The sequence below is a fragment of the Elgaria multicarinata genome, chromosome 8, assembly GCF_023053635.1.
Source record: "Elgaria multicarinata webbii isolate HBS135686 ecotype San Diego chromosome 8, rElgMul1.1.pri, whole genome shotgun sequence".
Lineage (NCBI taxonomy): Eukaryota > Metazoa > Chordata > Lepidosauria > Squamata > Anguidae > Elgaria > Elgaria multicarinata.
Window position 1 is genome coordinate 8,156,485 of NC_086178.1, and position 21,366 is coordinate 8,177,850.

At 44.7% G+C, this 21,366-nt stretch overlaps 1 protein-coding gene across 1 annotated transcript in view; it reads left to right on the top strand.

Annotated features, from left to right (window-relative positions):
- Nucleotides 1–21,366, top strand: part of LOC134402382 (cytochrome P450 2C39-like) — a 43,233-nt gene that overhangs the window by 10,286 nt on the left and 11,581 nt on the right. Inside the window, exons 2-6 of the mRNA XM_063131800.1 lie at nt 2,707–2,869; nt 7,663–7,812; nt 8,017–8,177; nt 11,941–12,117; nt 20,575–20,722. Coding sequence (XP_062987870.1) covers nt 2,707–2,869; nt 7,663–7,812; nt 8,017–8,177; nt 11,941–12,117; nt 20,575–20,722 — 799 coding nt within the window. The remainder of the gene's footprint in view (nt 1–2,706; nt 2,870–7,662; nt 7,813–8,016; nt 8,178–11,940; nt 12,118–20,574; nt 20,723–21,366) is intronic.

The window sequence follows — 21,366 nt, forward strand, 5'->3', positions numbered from 1 at the left end:
GGTGGACGGGTGAGTGAGCAAGCGGGCCGAGCGAGCGAGGGGGCGAGAGGGAGGGTGCGTGGACGAATGGGCGAGCGAGGGGGGCGAGCGGGGGGCATCATACATTGTGTATGTGGGAAATCGGGGGCAGGGGGAGTGGGGAACCCTTTTTTTAAAAAAACAAGGATTTACCTTTCCGTTGGTGCGCTCCTGCGCACATGGCCCTTTAAGGTTTTTTTGAAATGCAGGACGCGACGGGGCTTTCCTCCCCCCCCGTCGCGTCTTACGTGTAGAAAAGGACGACGGTCCGCGCTAGCTGTAGCGCGGCCTCGTTCCTTCTCCTCTCCGCATTAGCTGGTAGGTCTAGCAAGGCCCTAAGGGGCTATTGCTTGTAAAACTTCGGCAAAATAACTTTCAATTTCAGTTCAAGTGCTCTTTCTTTAGTTAATAAGTATGGTCCTTTCCAACCCCCCAGGCTTAAACCTTCAAGACTTTCAGCTTGAGCAATTTCAGTTGCCATGTTTATCCCCTGCTCCTCTTTTTAATTGCTGTTTTGGGCCTTTCCCATGCCTATTCCATGAATAATCCACAAACCAATCTAAAGTATCGGTATGAAAGTTAACTGCTTCTTTTTAAACCTCTTTTTAAAGGGGGAAAATGATGAAATCACATTTGCCTTTTCCTTTGGGATACGAGGCAGGGCAGGGTGGGGTGGGGTGGGGGATCGCCAGTGTCTTACAACCTTCTAAGGACCATGCTGGTGGTCATGGTTTGTCAGTTTCACAAGCAATTTTTAAAATTACTCCCCTTGAGCTCCTCGGTAGCAAATGCAGGTTTAAATCTTTAGGAATTTAGCAGTTTTTATTTCTCCCGTGGTTGTTTTTTCTTGAAAAAACTTTTCTATAGAGTTTATTTGAAAATACCAGCTTCAGAGAGGGGATTTTCCCACCTGGATGTTTAATTGCTTTAATGTAAGGCTTTACAGAAGAGTCATAAATCTTTTGTGCTAGGCTCATAAATCTTTTCTATTACCTCACAGAGGTCTGGTTGTATTTTTCACATCTGCTGACAGCCGCAAAAGGAAAAGGCTCAGGGTGATATTCCTCCATGTTAGGCAAAGATCCTCAGCCTGTGGGTTCCTATTGCCCCATCTCACTTCTGAATCAGGATGAAAAACTCCTTTGCCTCAGTATTCTCTCACAAGAGGAGTTGTGTTCAACATGGGGAAAGTATAAAAAATGATATATGGAGGGATTTGCAGCCCAGAATAAGTAAGTACATGGTTAGAGAGCACTTGGCAACCTTAAATAAGTCTAAAGTTCAACTCTAAAGTAGGGATGTCATGAGGGTCCATGGTGCTACTGGTGGAGTCCAATGAACCTGCTCATAGACCTACTCGGTTTTTACCCCCCACAATCCTATGAGCCTGGCCAGAGTCTGTGAGCATCTAGAAAAAAATGCATTGACTACTAGGAGTCAATCTGGGTTTGTCTGGAATCAGTCATGTCAGGCCAATCTTTTCTCTTTTGATAGAATTTTGATAGAGAGCTTCGGCTATTGGGCGGTATAAAAATGTAATAAATAAATAAATAAATAAATAAATAAATAATAAGAATTTCCAGTTTTGTAGGTCATGGGCGTACTGTGGACACGGTATATCTTGATATTTGCAAAGCATTTCACAAGGTTCCCCATGAAATTCTTATTGATAAGATAGTAAAATATAGATTAGACAATACTACAGTTAGGTGGATCCATAGCTGGTTGAGCAACTGTGCTCAGTGTGTATTAATTAATGGTTCGGCACCCCCTTCGAAGGAGCTCTCCAAGCTGGGCCCTGTGCTGTTTAAATGAGCTGGATGGTGGCGACGATGGCAGTGCCCGGTAACCCCCCCGCCCTCCTCTCCCTTACCTGCAGGTAAGGGAGAGGAGGGAGGGGGGGCTTACTTGGCGCCACTCCCCTCCACTGCGGAGCTCCGATTCGGAGCCGGAGCTCCGCAGCGAAGAGGAGCGGAGTATGGGCGGAGTGGTGCAGAGCGGCGCGGAGCGGAGCGGGCCGATCCGAAATTTTCGGTTCGGCCCACGGGGTGGATCGGGGGGTCCGTGCACACCCCTAATTTTAAGTATGGTCACACCATAAATTTGTATAAGGGCAGTATGAAACTTGCAGTTTTATTCTCAGTCCTTCTAATAATGCCTAACATGGAGTTTTCCTTCTTTACTCCGGATGCACAATGGATTGACATTTTCATTGAACTGTCCACCACAACCCTTGGTCGGTAACTACCAGCTCATATCCCATCAAGTTAAACTTGAAATTGGGATTTTTTTTTTTGGTCTAAACATGCATCACTTTACACTTGCTAATATTGAACTGCATCCACCATTTGGATGCCTACCCTCCCAGCTTGGAGAGATGCTTTTAGAGCTACTCATAGTCTCTTTTTGTTTTAACCACGTTAAATATTTTGGTGTCATTGGCAAACTTGGCCATGTCACTGCTTACTCCTAATTCCAGATCATTTATGAACAAGTTGAAAAGAATTGGTCCCATAACAGATCCCTATGGGCCATCACTATTTACTTTCCTCAATTGGGATAATTTACTATTTGTTCCTTCTTTCAGCTTTCTGTCCTTTAACCAGTTACTGATCACATATTCAGTTGAAATTGTCTGCTTTATTTGATTGCAATATTTCTCTTCCCTTTTTTTTATCGAAATGGCAGCTGGCAAAGCAATATGGAAGCATTTTCACTCTATGGCTAGGATATCAACCTTTGATAGTTATGTCTGGATACCAAGCTGTGAAAGAAGCACTGATCGACCATTCAGATGAATTTGCTGACCGACCAGTAACTTCTTACATTAAATTTATAGGAAAAAATAAAGGTAAGTTATGAAATATAAGAAGCTGCATTGGTCTTTTCTCCAAATAAAACATAAGAGGAATGTCAGCAAAACAGAAGAAATGTTGCCTCTATGAAAGTTGGAGATATCACAGGTGAACTCTGGAAATATCTGGTAAATATAGTGCAACTTCTATAACATTAGTTACAATGAATGTATAAAATCCTTTACACAGAGCATTCCGTAATCTCAGAAGACAACAAAGGTAACGTGAACATATAGGCCTTAACTAGATCAGATGATATCTGCGGGATCATCCCTGTGTGTCCACCTGATGCACAGGGGATCCCGGGATCAGGGAGGGATGATCCCTCCCTTGCCCCGGGATCTTGCCTTCCCCTTCGGGCCTGCTTTTTCCGCAGTCTCGGGCGTGTGGCCCATTGCCGCGGTTTGACCCAGATACGCATGATTCCTCACACGGAGCCAGGAGCTGTGCATGGGGCACAGTGCTCCTCAGGAGTGCTGCGCCCATCAGGGGTAGGGTGGGGGGAGCGGGGAAATCAAATTATTTTTTTAAAAAAGGGCCTACCTTTGCGCATGACCATTCGTGCACTCCTCTTTCTTTAAAAATAATTATTAAAATGGTGGGAGCAATGCCTCTCTTCTTGAAGTCATCATGCCTCACGTGTAAACAAAGGAGGGATCTCGCGTTAATCACAATGCAAGATCTTCTGTCCTCCATCGTGGACTATCTGGTAGGTCTAGCTAAGGCCATAGTGATAAAAGTGTTCATGGATAAATCCTGCTGGCTGAAAAGTACCTATGGAAATACCATGACTAAGAGCAGGGAGGCAGGCAGTATTTGGGCGGTTCTGAGAAAGAAACAAGGGAGGGCAAAGGAGAGATAGGCAGGCAGACAAGCAAGCATAGGCATAATAGCAACTGGAAGGCTTTGGAAGAGCTCAAGACCTTCATTTGAGGAGTTTTAGAGTAACATCTAGATTTTGGGATTTTTAGGGTAAAATCACTATGGTTCCTCCTTTATCTGCTGGTTTTGCCACTATCTTGGAATTATTCCCATCTAATGCTAACTTCTCTCTCAATTTATAAATACAATGAATCACCCTAAACTTGTCTCCATTGTTTAAATATGTTATGAGCTCTTTCTTGTGTTCATTTTATTCACTCAAGCTTTTCCTCCACTTGGGTTCTAGATGTCTCCCATCTTGCTTCATTGCCCTCAGCTCAGGTGTGTATCAAGGAGTGAAAAGGGCTCTGTGAAGCAGGAAAGGTAACTCATGTGAACTGCCCTAGTCATCTCCGTATTCCACAGATTAATCAGAGCTTTGACAGGAGCACCAATCATACCAATTGGAAAATCCCACAGAGCCCTCTGGAATCTTTTGGATCCATCAGGGGTGAACCATCCTAGTAGGTCCTCCACCCTTGCCGAGGGAGACAGCCACTGTTAGTCTATGGCCGTGGCTAGACCAGGCCTATATCCTGGGATTGTCCTGGGATCATCTCTGTGCATCCAAATGACACACAGGGGATCCTGGGAGCAGGCAGGAATGACCCCTCCATTTGCCTGGGATAATCCTTAGGTCTAGCTAAGGCCTATATCTCAATAAGAAGTGGACTAACCATGACAAGGGACATGTTACAATATCCTTCACTCTCAAACCACTATCCTTCTGCCTAGTAGAGAACCCAAATCTATGATGTATCTGTTACCTGTGCTGGGCTGATGACATTTTGGGACAACCCCACGGTTGTCATGGCAGCCATCTAACCTTAACCCCAGAGCCAGTGACCCCAGCATGGATGTGGAGATTCCCCAGGACCATCATCCTGGGAGCCTGCAGCACTAAGCCAGAGACTACCCCTGTCAGCTTAGGTAGGGAGACTCCTGGGCAGCAGAGGAGGGAGGTATTTTATTTATTTATTTATTTATTTATTTATTTATTTATTTATTACATTTCTATACTGCCCAATAGCTGGAGCTTTCTGGGCAGTTCACAAAAACTAAAAACATTCAAAGTATAAAACAACAGTATAAAACCATAATATAAAATACAATATAAAAGCTCAACCAGATAAAAACAGCAGCAATGCAAAATTGCTAGCGAAAGCTCCAGTTTGTCCCATTTACCAAACACAAGATATAAACACTCCAGGGTGGTACTCAGGTAGACAGGAAGCCTAAAGAAAGAGAGAGAAAGAATTCCTATAGATCACAGCAACTTCCCCTCCCTGACCTTCAAACCTATTCTCATGCTGAACAAAATACCTAGGAAAACATAGCTAGGAAAGGCTAACTTCCCTGAAATCCCCTATCCAGGTCTCGGATATCCATACCATGATGGCCTCCTCATCCATAACCAGGTCATACATGAGAGAGATTTTATTACAAAGTGACCTGACATTCAACAACAGCACCAGAAGGTCTGAGCAAAGACTGGGAAAACAATCACATAGGCCACAGCTAGACTTAAGGTGTCTCCTGGGATCATCCAGGGTTCGCCCCTGCCTGAGCACTGGATCCCCTGTGTGTCACCTAGATGAACAGGTTTGACCCCTGGACGATTCCGGGATAAACCTTAGGTCTAGCTATGGCCATACTCTCTGGTTGGGGGAAGAACCAGAACAGGGGATAGACATCAGCTGTCTAACCTTAAGTAGGCAGTTTTACCCACCACCACCACCACTGAAGCCCTCTTGGCATTTTCTGAAGCATGAAGCAGTGGCCAATATCAGTGAATTAACACAGACACTTATTCTGCATCAGGAATGCATTTATTAGGTTCTGAAAGAAGAGGAAGGTTTTGGGTGCATGGGCATGAACTGCAGTAAATGCTGGTAGCAACTAGGGGTGTGCACGGACCCCCCGCTCCGCTTCTCTTCCAGATCCGTGATTTGTGGATTGGGCCGCTTCGCTCCGCCCCCGCTCCGCCCATGCCCGCTCCGCTCTGCTGCGGAGCTCCGGATCCGGATTGGAGCTCCGTTTCTCCCCCCCCATAGGCTTGCATTAAACTAAAAAAGTATACAACTTTTTTTCTGTGAAAGTTAGAAACCTCACGTTTGGCACCATGACACCTCATGGAGGTATACACATGCACGCCAAGAATCAAGGCAATCCCATCATCCCCTGAATTTTGGGGAATTTATGAAAATCGGGCACCCCATACACACCCCTTTCGATAGCTCCGTCAATTTGCACGTTAGAAATCTCAAACTCGCCACCATGATAGCTCATCCAGGGATGCACACGCACGCCAAGACTCAAGGCAGTCCCATCATCCCCTGATTTTTGGGGAATTTATGAAAATCCAACACCCCATTCACACCCCTTTCGATAGCTCCGTCAATTTGCACGTTAGAAACCTCAAACTCACCACCATGATAGCTTATCCAGGGATACACACGCACGCCCAGACTCAAGGCAGTTCCATCATCCCCTGATTTTTGGCGGGGCTTAAACCTGCAGACATCTCAATGGGGCCATTTCAAAGGAAATCCCAACATGCCATGAATTGGGGAGTAGAGATAAACCTATGAATCTTCTTCCACACTTGAAAAATGGATTTGGAACTTCCAAAACTCCAAGTGAGCGCAGGAAGGACTTCTCCCCTGAGTCAAAGCCAGACACACACAACATCCCTGCAAGGCGGGCAGGGGAGGAGAGAGGGAAGGCAGGCAGGCAGCAGACATTTCTGGGGGCATAAGGAAGTGAGCCAAGGATAAGCCAGTAATGCATATAAAATGGAATAAATAAATAAATAAACAAAGGAGGGGAGGAATTAAAAGCAGCAGTGTTGCTGAATAAACAACAAGAAGAACTTTTTTAAAAAGGCTATATCTGTCTTTTACCAGCAATAGGGGGACGTGCCCAGAGGAGGGGGAAGCAGCTGCCAATTTGACTGGTCCTAATGACCAGTCTTTTAAGAAGCAACGCTGTCAGTTCAACTCATGAAAGCCATTGCTCCACCATGAGAGCTCTGAGGAGTAGAACTCTCACTTCAACTCATGATAGGCATTGCTCCACCGGGTTACTCTCTTTGGAGGGCTCTGATGGCCCTCCAAGTACAGGCGAGAGTGGGGGCACATCCACATGGGATGCCCTAGGGGAGCTCATCCCCTTGCACCACATCTTTTCAGTTGTTCCCCAAAGTTAGGGTGGGTAGCACTGCTGTATGTTTCCTATCTGTTAGTATGATTTCAGGTTGTGTTAGTGCATTTGGTAGAGCTACTGTTTTAAAAAAACACTGGGAAAACTCCGTTCAGAGTAGAAAGAGAAGTTTCCCAGAATCCCAAGTTACCCGTTTTGCCTATCCCCTCCTCCAACTTTGGGATCATGTGATCATGACCAGGAGTTGACTCTGCCCCTCAGCCCTTCGGAAAAGGTATTTTTCCCGCCGTTTTTTTAAAAAATTCTAGCGCACGAACCGCAGCATGCAGAGAGCTGAGAGTAGGCTCAAAATAACCCCCATCCACGACTCTCCAAGCACAAGAATTTTCAGAAAGATAGCTTCAAAAACAACACAGTTATCCCCCTTTCTTTTCCGCAATGCAATCCTATGGGCGAAATGTTTCAAGATGGCGATCGGATCAGACCGCGGAAACCGGAGCGCTCCGAAAATGGGCGCTTCTCTTCACCTTGCTTCTAGGGGTCCGCGGTCCGCTTCTACTCCGCCTCTGGGCAAGGTGGAGCAGGCCAATTCGCTCCTGCTTCTACGCTTCTAATCGGAGCGGAGCACATGCGTAGTAGCAACCTAATGATTTTTGAACTTGAATTTTGTGAGTAATAATATGTCATTGATTCTTGATGGTCACAGGTATTGTACTTTCAAACGGTCACACCTGGAAGCAGCAGAGACGGTTTGGTCTAGTTACTCTGAGGAAACTAGGACTGGGGAAGACCGGTTTGGAGCACAGAGTAGAAGAGGAGGCCCAGCAGCTTGTGGAGACATTTGCACGTTCAAAGGGTATGTAAGATTAAGAGTTGATGCAGGCACATGTCCCAGTCTACAGAAATCTTTGTGTACTTTCCACATTTTGGAGTGGAATTTGATTTCTAACACAAAAATAAATTGCCTGATGTACCAATAGTCTACCATGCACCACCATGAAATCCCACTTGGGTATTAACAAGAGAGGTTGGATTAATATGAATATATTTTCATTTTCAGGGCAACCACTTGACCCTTCTTTCGCCCTCAACAATGCAATTTCCAATGTGATATGTGGTCTGTCTTTTGGACACCGTTTTTCTCTTGAAGATAAAGAATTCCAGAAACTGATTGAAGCCATCCATGATTCCTTAGCAGTTTCAACCACCTCCTCTTATCTTGTGAGTAGTCTTCCTTCTTCTTCTTACTGAGGCAGGCAGATCTTCTAAAGACCTATGTTCCCTTTCAGTATTTTGAAAATCATTATGGGAGTGCTGGACTTATTGTCACTTCATAGACTTAGGCCACAGCTAGACCTAAGGTTTATACTGGGATCATCCAGGGTTCGCCCCTGCCTGAGCACTGGATCCCCTGTGTGTCATCTAGGTGAACAGGTTTGACCCCTGGATGATCCAGGGATAAACCTTAGGTCTAGCTATGGCCATACTGTCTTATAGCCTAACTATTTCCCATGATTATTGTGAAGATAAAAGCAGGTGGGGAGACCATGTACACTACACTGAACTTTTCGGAAAATACAATATGAAGAAATAATTATTCACCTGAATAATGAATCCTCTAAGTTTAACAGTTGACATTTATCTAACAAATGTCTACCTTGCTTTTTTCTAAAATATTCAAAGATGCTCATAAACACCAGGGCCAAATCAATGATGCATAAACATAAATATAATCACAATTAAAGGTACAATCCTATGCAGAAAAAGTCTGTCAAGTGAGGCTCAGGTTTCAGTAAGGCTTTTATTCTAGTAATTCTAATAACTGGCTCTGAGCTTTTACAGTCCCAATATAAAGCAGCAGTGAACAGATTACAACCTTGTTCCTTAACTAGGACCAGTCTCTGGGTTTCCTAACAGACAAGGGCCTTGCTAGACCTGGTGGAAAATCCGGGGGAGAGGAGGGGAGACCTCACATTATAAATAACATGAGATCTCGCCCTTATTCACACGCAAGCTGCGACTAGCTCTGGAGGAGAGCCGTTGCAGCTGCAATTTTTTAATTTTTAAAGTGGCAGCAGCAGCACAGGAGCCAGGAAAGGTAAGTAGGTTTTTTTAAAAAAATAACTCTCCTCCCCCCATCCGTGATCTCCCCCTCTGGCCCCGTTCTCCTTCCCCCCATCTGCAATCTCCCCCCAGCCCTGCTCTCCTTCCCCTGCCCATCCCCCCACCCATGATGTCTGATCCCCTGCCTGCCCCCCCACCTGCGATGTCCGATTCCCCCCGCCCCCCCGCCCACGATGTCCGATCTCCCACCCGACGTCCCCCGCCTGCAATTCCACCCGATGTCCCCTGGGCCGCGATTCCCCCCCCCCGATCTCCCCGGTCTCCATTTCCCACCCACCCCCATGTCCCCACTGTAGCCCTCGGTAGCACCGTAGCCTCAGGAGTAAATCCGGTAGCTGGGAAAAGTGGCGGACCTGGCTACATGCCTGTGGACTGCAGGAAAAACCGGGCCTGAAGTGGTGCCGGTTACCCCAGGCCCAGGGAGGGTTCATCTGGATGCATAGGGGTGAGCCCAGGGCTCGCACCAGGCTAAAGCCCCATCTAGGAAGGCCTTGGATTCAGAGTACAGAATAAGACTAAATGACTTTATAGTTCTAACAAAGAAACAAGACAAGAAAGATTTTTAGGTTATTAAGACATTCCATTCAACAACCTCTATTGCCTGTGGTTCTTGTTTGATCCTGGCAGGGAAATCTAGCTTGCAAACAAATGTCATGCCTTCCCACTACCTCTGTTCCACCCTCTTGAGTTGTCGCTGCAACCTGGGACACACTCTATAAGTCCCCTCCCCTGCAAAGTGCTCTTCCTGCTGCCCCATTCCCATTGAAGACACCCCTGGTTGAGAAGCAGGGGCCTTCATCAAGGTCAAGTCTTCCAGCTGTGAAAGATAGGTCATATTAGCATCCTGAACGTCACCACCTCCTGGTTCATAACCAGATGGGCGTTCTAGTAGAACTGAATTCTCAGAAGCCTGGCTTCTCATGGCTGAGCCTGCCTCCACAGTATCAACCTCTGACTCAGAAATGATGTCACAAGCTATCATTCCAGCAGGCTGGGTCAAGTTCTGACAAAGTCCTACAACGCCTAGCATTGCCCAGCAGGCCAGACTTTTTCCTGTCTAAAGATGCATTGGGTTGCTTCCAAAACACCTAAGAAAACACCCAAATAAAATAGTTCCTAGTGTCGTCAGGATAAACCAATTAAGTAAATTCAGAGCAGGGCAACATCTAACAGCCCCAAACCTCCGGAAACAGGTAATTTTAAGAGTAGGGATGGAAGAGACATTTATTTGGTTCACATTTTAATGCAACCTTATTTCCTAAACTGAAATGCAGTTATACTTCAATATTCACATATTTGCAGTTCTCTTCCATGTAAATAATTGGGCATCCTTATTGATGATAGAATTATTAAAAATAGAGAAAATCAAGTCTTGCCAAGGAAGAATCAGCATGGCTTCTCTCAAGGGAACTCCTGCCTCAGCAAGCTTGTGGATATTAGTGGCCTGGTAGTAATCTTATACTTCAACTCCCCCAAAACTTTTGACAAATTGCCTCAGCGAGGACCCTTGAGTAAATGCAGCAATTATGGGATAAGAGGAAAGATCCCCTTATGGTTCTGCAAGTGGCCAAATAATAAGAAGCAGACAGTAGGAGGAAATAGTTTTTACACGAAAGAAGTAAGCAGTAATGTCTCCCTAAGTTCTATATTGGAAGTGATGCTAATCATTTGATAAATGTTCTGGAGTCAAGGGTGAACAATGAGGTGTTCACATGTGGAAACCTGCATGGGACTGCTAAAAATTTCCAAAAGGATCTCTCCAAACTGGTGAATGGGCAACAAAATTGCAAATGGATTTTGACGTATGCAAAAAATTCTATATAATAATAATAATAATTATAATAATAATAATAATAATAATAATAATAATAATATTTGTTACCTGCCTCTCCATCCCGATTGAGGCGAGGAACAACAATAAATATAAAATACATAAAATATTGATTAAAAACATGGTATACATTGTTAAAACTTTCTAAAAAACATCCTAAAAGCATCCTAAAAGCACCCTAAAATTCCACTGGATAGGCCTGCCAAAAGAGATCAGTCTTTATAGCTTTCTTAAATGCTAAAAGACAGTTAAGTTGATAAATCTCCTCCAGCAGGCCATTCCACAGTCTGGGAGCAGCAGAAGAGAAGGTCCTCTGGGTAATACCTGTCAGCCTAATTTTGACAGACTGAAGTAGATTCTTCCCAGAGGACCTGAGTGTGTGGGGCGGATTGTACGGGAGAAGGTGATCCCGCAGGTAGCCTGTACCCAAACCATGTAGGGCTTTAAAAGTGATAACCAACACTTTATACTTCGCCCAGAAACTAATTGGCAGCCAGTGAAGAGATTTTTAAACTGGAATAATAATAATAATAATAATAATAATAATAATAATAATAATAATAATAATAATAATTTCCTACCCGCCTCTCCATTTTGATCAAGGAACAACAATAGGGCCGTAGGTGTACGGGTGACCAGCCTGGTTGATTTAGTTATACAGGCTGTGAATTGTGCCCAGTTATGTGAGAGAACCTCCAAGCAACCTTGAGTGCTGTTTTGGTTTGTTTGTTTTGTAAAAAGGTAGGGTACAAATTAAATAAATACATAAATAAGTTGGGGAAATCGTTGCTGCCCTAATGTTCATGTATATCTTCCACTAGAATAGATTACCAGAATCCATGGATTCAATTTTTAAAAAGTTGCTAAATCCAGCTTTTCATTCAATGAGAACCATATTAAAATGCTAGCCCTCAAGAAAAATCCAGGGGACGATATTGAAGTGCTAGTCCAAAGGGGTTAGATGACTGATAGTTTTACCCAGCCTTCTCCCTGATAATGTTGGAATTTTGCTTTATTTCTTCTCTATAGCTGTATGAAATCTTCCCATCTATCATGAAACATCTTCCAGGTCCTCACCAAAAGGCATTTTCTGCCAGAGATACAGTGCTTTCACTTGCAAAGAAGGAAATAGAGGAACATAAGGTGCAAAAGTCCTTTCATGACCCACAGGACTACATTGATTTCTATCTTCTTAAGATGGAGAAAGTAAGTATTCACTTTCTGTTTGAATACAACTCATTCCATTCCATACTATGACTGAACAGTAATATCTGATGGTTCACCAGTATTTATTGGTTTATTTATTTATTACATTTTTATACCTGTAATATCCCTCAGGCAGTATGTTCCCTATGCCTGAGGGATACTACATGGTGTCAGAAGTGGACTATCCCCTTCAGAAATCCACTTGAATTATTATTATTATTATTATTATTATTATTATTATTATTATTATTATTATTATTATTTTATTTATTTATATAGCACCATCAATGTAGATGGTGCTGTACAGAGTAAAACAGTAAATAGCAAGACCCTGCCGCATAGGCTTACATTCTAATAAAATCATAATAAAACAATAAGGAGGGGAAGAGAATGTGAACAGGCACAGGGTAGGGTAAACAGGCACTGGGTAGGGTAAAACTAACAGTATAAAATCAGAACAAAATCAAGTTTTAAAAGCTTTAGGAAAAAGAAAAGTTTTTAGCTGAGCTTTAAAAGCTGCGGTTGAACTTGTAGTTCTCAAATGTTCTGGAAGAGCGTTCCAGGCATAAGGGGCAGCAGAAGAAAATGGATGAAGCCGAGCAAGGGAAGTAGAGACCCTTGGGCAGGTGAGAAACATGGCATCAGAGGAGCGAAGAGCACGAGCAGGGCAATAGTGTGAGATGAGAGAGAAGAGATAGGAAGGAGCTAGACAGTGAAAAGCTTTGTAGGTCAACAGGAGAAGTTTATATTGGATTCTGAAGTGAATTGGAAGCCAATGAAGAGATTTCAGCAGTGGAGTAACATGGTCAGAGTGGCGAGCCAAGAAGATGATCTTAGCAGCAGAGTGGTGAACAGAAACCAACGGACTGATGTGAGAAGAAGGAAGGCCAGTGAGAAGAAGGTTGCAGTAGTCCAACCGAGAAATAACCAATGCATCAACAAGAGTCTTGGCAGAAGAGACAGACAAAAATGATCGAATCCTGGCAATATTATACAGGAAAAAATGACAGGATTTAGCTACTGCCTCAATATGAGGTTTTAGTGCCCGCCGCCATATTGGAATAAAACATGGAGCATTTTAAACGTCCTTCTGAGCTAAGCTTTATTGGGAACTTAGGAAAAAATTGGAGGAAATGGGAACAGAGACTACAAGTATACCTTACAGTTACAAAAGCGGAGAAAGAGTCAGAAGACTACAAAATTGCTGTAATGCTGCACTGCATAGGAGAAAAGGCTTTAGAAATTTACAACACCATTCCTAATATCTATGCAGATCCTGAAAGTCAGACACTAGAAGAAGCCCTTGCTGCATTCAAAAATTATTGTGAGCCCAGGAGAAACCCTGTTTTTGAACGGTACCAGTTCTGGCAGCTTCCTTATAATGAGGAAGCAGGCATAGACTGTTTTGTTACAGCCCTTAGAGAAAAATCTCAGCATTGTGAATTTGGGGCCTCCACAGACCTGATGCTTAGAGACAAAATTGTTTTCAGCATCTCAGACAGCAAGCTTAAAGAAAAGCTTCTAGAAGACCCTAAGTTGACTCTAGAGCAAGCTATTACCATCTGTAGAGCAAAGGCTCTTATCAGGGCTCAGGCAACAGCAATGACCTCAGAAACAAGCATCTTAGCCATCCAACATAAAAGCGGAAGGACCATAAGCTACCAAGAAAGTAAAAAGGCCCCAAGGCAGACCTTTGCAACAGTTAGACCTACAGCGGCAAGGGGCAATTCCTGCAGTAGATGCGGTTATGTTCACAGGCCCAGGCAGTGTCCAGCTTTTGGAGAGACCTGCAATAAGTGTGCAGGAAGGAATCACTTTGCTAAAATGTGTAGGACACAATCTGAGCCTTCCAGTCTCACCAAAGATGTAAATGCCTTATTCATGGGAGTAATGACTACATGCCATCAAGCTAGGCTCATGGGAAGCCCAGAAGCCTGGAGACAATCTACACTTGTCTAGATGAAACGTAACAAGTTGGCAGAGATGACGTCAGCAGTCACGTGATGCTGTTGTTGTTACGTTTCTTCTAACTTTTAAAACCGTTCCACTTTCCATTGAAATCGTTTTAATACTAACAATGTGCCCCAACCTTTCGTTGTTTTCAAAGCCGTGTTTCAAAGCCATGTTTCGTGACCATGGTCTTTGCTTCCTGTGAATAGAAATTTTGGCTGAAGTGGGAGTGTTGTGTGTTGGGGAGGCTTTCATCTTGCTCCCCCAGCGATCCCAAGCAGTCTGGGAATAGTGATTTGGCTGTGTTGAGATCACTGGAGTGGGGAGGTTAAAGCCTCTCCCCAGTGATCCTGTGTGTGTGTGAGAGAGAGAGAGAGGGGGGGGGATATGTGTGAATGGTTATGCAAACGGCCAAAGGCAGAGGCGCAAAAGTGAGGGCTTTGCTAGTTGAGGGGAGGGAGAGCTGGCACAACGCTACGAGGGGGAGGGGGACAGAGGCTTAATTTTTTAAAAAACGCTTATCATTCCGGGCGCACGTGGCCCCTTTAAAACGCTGCAGGGCTTCCCTCGTCCCTACGCGTCGCCCCGCCTCCCTGCCATCCCGGCAGGTCTAGCAAAGCTCAGAGTTACAGGAAGAAGGAGGTTTACTTCAGAGACGACATAATGAAGAACGTTCTAAAGAAGAGTGTGCCGGGGTAAAACGATAGAAGAAAAGGTATTTCGGTTGACTGGGCTCAAGTTGCATTTCCTAACGTAGCAAGGAAGGACGCAACAATGCACTTAAACAACGGTGTAATGAATAGTGTAGATCCCCTCCTGGTATAGCACAGTAGTTGTGGCAGGACTTCCAGTTGTTTTCAAGTTAGATTCTGGATCTGATGCTAACACAATTCCAAAAGACATTGCAGAGTGCTTGCAGGATAAAGTGCATACAGCAATGACAAATGTGACACTAGTTGCCTTTGGTGGAGCAAAGGTCAAACCAAGAGGTACCATTGTAGCTCCTTGCAAAAATGGTCTTAAGAATCAAAATCTAACCTTCTATGTCACAGAAACTGGAGATCCACCACTTCTGGGTCGGTCAGCCTGTGTAGCCCTTGACTTGATCAGACATGTGCACGTATTAGCAGTGCATTCTCCAACCAAGATGGAGGGTCTCCTCAAACACTATTCTGAAGTTTTTGAAGGCCTGGGTCGTTTCCCAGGTGTGCATCATATTCATGTGGATCCCACAGTATCACCTGTGGTGCATGGATGCAGAAAGGTTCCATATGCAGTCATAGCCCCTTTGAAAACAACATTGGAAGACCTAGAGACAAAGGGAGTCATTACAAAGGTGACTAATCCAACAGCATGGGTCAACAGCAAGGTGGAAGCAATCATCCGATTACCTCCCCCTGAAGATAAGAAAGGTCTCCAAAGAATTCTGGGCACCATTCAATACTTGGCCCAATACATACCTAATGAGTCCAGCCTAACAGCTCCCCTCAGGACTCTTCTACGAAATGATATTATGTGGCAATGAGGACCTGGAGACTAGCAGCTACAGGCCTCTCAAAGGTATATACATCCACATATCGCAATACTGCCCAATAGCCGAAGCTCTCTGGGCAGTTCACAAAAATTAAAACCATGAAGAGCATAAAAAACAACTAACAATCTAAAAGCACAAATACAAAGTACAATATAAAAAGCACAACCAGGATAAAACCACACTGCAAAAATTGATATAGGTTAAAATACAGAATTAAAACAAGGTTTGAATTTAAGTTAAATTAGGTGTTAAAATACTGAGAAAATAAAAAAGGTCTTCAGCTGGCAATGGAAAGAGTACAGTGTAGGCACCAGGCGAACCTCTCTGGGGAGCTCGTTCCACAGCCAGGGTGCCACAGCAGAGAAAGCCCTCTTCCTAATTTTCTCTAGGCCTCAAATAATATTTGCACTCAGTCCCTCTCCCATATTTCACCCTTATTAAATTCAATTACTAAAGTAGGGTAGTCCATACATAAGTGTGTTCAGTGACATGGCTCATAAAGGCAGATATTTCCATAACCCCGACTGTAGGTGGCTGTTGAATGGAAACGAATGTGTCAAGGGATCTTGCCTATCGACTCTTGCTTCTATACTTAAAATTACTATGGATGGCTATGGAGAGCCAGTGTGGTGGAGTGGCTAGAGTGTTGGACTGGTATTTGGGAGATCCGGGTTCTAGTCCCCACTTGGCCATGGAAACCCACTGGGTGACTTTGGGCCAGTCATAGACTCTCAGCGCAACCCACCTCCTGGGGTTGTTGTTGTGAGGTTAAAATGGAGAGGATGATGATGATGTACACTGCCTTGGGTTCCTTGGAGGAAAAAAGGGTGGGATATAAATGTAATAAATAAATACTGCTCATTCCACATGAAAACATGTCCTGATACAATAAAAAAGATTGACCTTTTTAATCAACTAGGTTATGCGACTCCATTTATTTCTTACATTTTAATACCACTCTTCCTCCAAGGTCTTTATGTAGTTGTGTATTGGTTTTGACCTCATGTTATTCTAGATGCTGCCGAGGGGGCATACAATTGTTTGGTTTCTGGGAACCCATGTCAAAAACAGGGCACTAGGGCTGTGCCCCGCTCCACTTTGGTTCGTAGAAGCGGGAGCGGAGCAGCCTGATTCGCCTCCGCCAAAGGTGGAACCAGATTGGGTCAGGGGAGCTGTGGATCGAGACAAAGTGGATCACTTCACCTCAATCCAGAGCTCCGAAGACAGGTAAGTGTGGGGGAGGGGGCTTACCTGGTGCTGCCTCCGCCACAGTCCATGCAGTGATGGCGGTGGAGCCAGATAAGGGGGCAGGGGGGAGGGGGGGCTTACCTGCCTCCATCACGGTCCGGCACCAGCTTCATCTGAGGGCCAGGCCTCAAACCAGAAGAGGCCTGGGTCTCAGTTGAAGCTGGCGCTGGACCGTGATGGAGGCAGGTAAGTGGTGGTGGGGAGGGGGCCTTATCTGGCTTTGCCGCCCACCACCACCATGGTCTGTGTGGCGGTGGATGGTGCAACCAGGTAAGGGGAAGGGGGACTTATTTGCCCCCCATTTTATCCCCCGTTCCCCACTTGCCTGCCTCTGCCATGGAGGCAAGTAAGTGGGGAAGGGGGGCAAAATGGCAGGTGAATCTCGATCCGAGCCTTTGGATCTCGCTCCAGGATCCGATCTGGAACGCGTTGAGGGAGGGTCGGATCAGCGCAGACTGGTTCAGGCCCCATCCGAAAGTTCCGGATCAGGCCATGAAGCGGTTCAGGGGGCTGATGCACAGCCCTACAGGGCACCATCCTCAGAGCCTAGAAACCATGCTCCCCGCCTCTCCCTCCTGGCTGTTATGGTTCTAGCTGTTTCTCCATGCTTGGAAACAGAGTGCAGAGATGAGCAGGGAGGGGAAAAGACCACGAGAGCTGCTTTACGCTGCTCTCCCGGCTCCTCCCCTTCTTGAAATCACCTACGTAGGCAAAATGAAAGACAGCTGGAGCACAGAAGAGAAGATCCCTTCCATGCTCCAGCTGTCTTGGAATAGGCTGCAAATAGGATTGTGCCCTACCTGGCCTAAGTGAGCATCATGGTTCAGCGGTGAATCTGTGCCACCAGTATGTGGAACTTAAGTGCATCATTTGTTGGAGGTAATATTTCAGGTGATCGGCATTTGACAAATAAAACTAGTCTTGCCTTATCATAGCTGCCTTCATTTGGAAAATTGTACACATTGCAGACAAATTTCTCAGCTGACTTGTTGGTTTGTTGGTGAAGATCGCGTTTTCCTAGATTTTTTTTTTTAAAGAAGACCATGTTCTGAGCAAAATACTTTTCATATGGTTTTCTTGCTATGTTCAACAATGTGGGATACAGTATCACAGCCAGAGACTGCATGAAATAGAATGATATCAGTCAGATGTTCCACTGAATGGGAAAGCTTGTCATAGGGACTGGGTCTGGGAGTCTGGGGACTGCCCTGTACCCAGCTCGCTGGTCTTCAGCGTGTTTGTGGGCCCACTCTTTGAGCATCGCCTTGCTTGGCAGCCGCCAGCAGTCTTTTGCTCTCTTCTGGAGTCTCCATTGAACAGAACAATGTTGGCTCTGGAAATTGCGTATTATTTCCCAAGTTTTGTAAATAAGGCCTTTACGGCTTCATTGGCACTCGCTGGGCTGCAAAGAAGCTCATGCAGTGCTGTGAATTGGGGAGTGGGGGAGCTTGGTGGGCATCCGTACAAACACAGTATGCACGGGAATATACTTTGGTTTGCTGATGTACCTGATTTCATCCACAGCCTTTCACAAGTGTTCAGAGGAGGGCAACCAGGATGATCAGGGGTCTGGAAACAAAGTCCTGTGAGGAGAGACTGAAAGAACTGGGCCTGTTTAGCCTGGAGAAGAGAAGATTGAGGGGAACCATGATAACTCTTAAAAGGTTGTCACACAGAGGAGGGCCAGGATCTCTTCTCGATCCTTCCAGAATGCAGGACACGGAATAACGGGCTCAAGTTACAGGAAGCCAGATTCCGGCTGGATATCAGGAAAAACTTCCTGTTAGAGCAGTATGACAATGGAATCAGTTACCTGGTGAGGTTGTGGGCTCTCCCACACTAGAGGCCTTCAAGAGGCAGCTGGACAACCATCTGTCAGGGATGCTTTAGGGTGGATTCCTGCATTGAGCAGGGGGGTTGGACTCGATGGCCTTGTAGGCCCCTTCCAACTCTGCTATTCTATGATTCTACGTCATTCTGCTGAAATGTGTGACAAGCAGTACAAGGACAAGCCTTACACTCCAGAGTAGTGTTTCTTTTGGAAAAGACTGTGGCATTGGATGCTTCCTGAAAGCACTGTGTGCAGAAATGGCAGCATTCAAGCTGGCATGCTTCCGGCCAGTGCTTCCCCTGGGAAATGCCAGGTGGTGGTCACTGGATGCCTCTTCAGGCAGTGTCACAGATTGGCCCCTCTCCCACACTCCCTTCTCTTGGGAAAGGCCATGTGGTGGCACTTGGTGGCTACAACTTCAGGCTTGGCCAGAAAAATGGCCTAAAGGGAAATGCAAACCTCAGGAATAGAAGTGCAAGGGAGTGGATTTCTGGAAAAGTCTACCCTGCAATAAGCAAGCAAGGAAGGAACAGAAGGAAAAGCCATTCAAACCTCTGAAACCAAAGGACACAACCAGCCACCAACTCCATCAGACGAGGAAAATCGCGTTTGCTTTCCGTCGCTTCTCCGCACACACGTTTGTCTCTCATTGCTTCCTCTTTTGAAAGAGGAAGTAAACAACGTGCATGTGGCCCATTCAGTGAGCCGTTTTGATAACGCTGCTTCTCCTGCACAGAGCAGGAGATAGTGGCAACTTCCATCTTTAAAATAAGTCAGACTTACTGGGGTGTTTTTTTGTGGCGTGAAGAAGGCTAGCAGGGGGCGTGAGGCATGTGGGAGGCAGACAATGTTGTGAGAGGGACCTGCGAAAATCCATGAGTTCCCAGCAACGACCATGCAATAAAATGGTCACCTGATGGAGCTCAGTCAACTAGCAAAGAGGAGAGAAATCATTGAAGCTTCAGTCCTAACCACACTTTGGATACAGTGGCATTTAGTTCCAAGTAGGAACAGCCTCTTTTTATGCTCCTCTTAGAAGCACTGATTGGAAGCTAGAACTGTCAGTCAGGAACTACACCCCTCCTCTGCCTTCCCCTTCTTTTCCGCTTGGCCTTTTCTATTTATGAAGAGATGGGGGAGGTTAGGTTACCAAAATGTATCAAAAGTTAAAAAGGTGTTAGAAGTCCTCCCCGGGAGCCAACTCCTTAAAGAAGCGTGCTTCACCTCAGATTTGGAAGCAGCTTGAGTAACTCTCTGAGGCACCGATCCTCGCCTTGAACTTGTCTGAGGTCAACAGACAGTTCTAATTAGTTATTCAACACTCAGATCCCTCACATGCAACAACAGCCGCTGTGTGCGCATGAATGTGTGAAACAGCCTCATCACACTCTGCTGTGAAACAAGATTTGCTGCTGGGATAATAAAGGGAGGGGACAGAGAAAGTGAAGGAAGTGTTGAAGGGCAGCCTGTAATGAATTGTAAATTATTTTTTCCTTTTTTTTCTGATACAAATTTGATTTTAATTTGAATTTTTTTGAAAATTAACACTCTATTTCCTCCCCCCAACCCCTACATGTGATAGTCCAAGCATTCAGTAATTATAATAAACCAAGGCAGAAAAATATAAAATCCATCATTCACATGAACCAGAGAGACCGATGTGCTACAGGCAGAGCGTTATGAAATGGAGTGTTACCACATACATAATAAATTGATACCAATCTATAGCGAATGTATCATGTTCCCTACTTCCTTTTGCCAGTTGTAACTTGTTTGTTAATTTTCCAGATAAGGCAATCTTCCAAACCCAGGTCCACCAGGTATCCAATGAAACACCTTTTAGGTCCTTCCAAAATTGAGCAATGACCAAATTTTTTACTTTTTCTATTTTCAGCATCAGAGGAAGAATGAGCCCAACTCTACCTACAATGACGAGAACCTGGCTCAGAGTATTCACGACTTATTCATCGCTGGAACAGACACAGCTGCCACTACTATGCAATGGGCATTGCTCCTCCTGACAAATCATCCAGATGTTCAAGGTGAGATAGATCAGTCCAATAGAAGCAAGGGACACTCTTGATCCTTCTCATTGACTGTAATTCATTTAAGATTTCATAACTATCAAATGAAATGCTAAGATAAGGAAGTTAAAAACACACACATCCAGTTTCATCTCTAAAATGTGTTCTTCCAAAAAGGTTCTTTGAAGAAATGGAACTTATGAACAAATGAGTTCATGACTGGAGTTTTAGAAAACATGGGGGTGAACTAACTCACAGGACTTTGATTATTCTTCACTTTCTATGTAGTTCCTGAGACCTATAATTTGTAGAATTATATGAAACAAGAGAATGTAATGTTGTCTGAACACCCTGTCTCCACAGAGTTTGGACAAAAAGAGATGGAGTAGCTCGTGAATGATTGGGGCATGTGCAATAACAAAATGAAAAATGTGTAATGAAATTGGGAATGGGATATGGGAGAGTCAGGTAAAGTGGATGTTCTTTCATTGTGAGACTTAGGTGGTTCAAGGAAAGTTTTGCTGAAGGATTGGACTTTGAAGAGAAACTTACATGAGCAGAGAAAAAAGGCTTAACAAATAAGAAAATATAACATTGGACTTAACAGTTAGAGTGACCATATGAAAAGGAAGACAGGGCTCCTGTATCTTTAACAGTTGTAT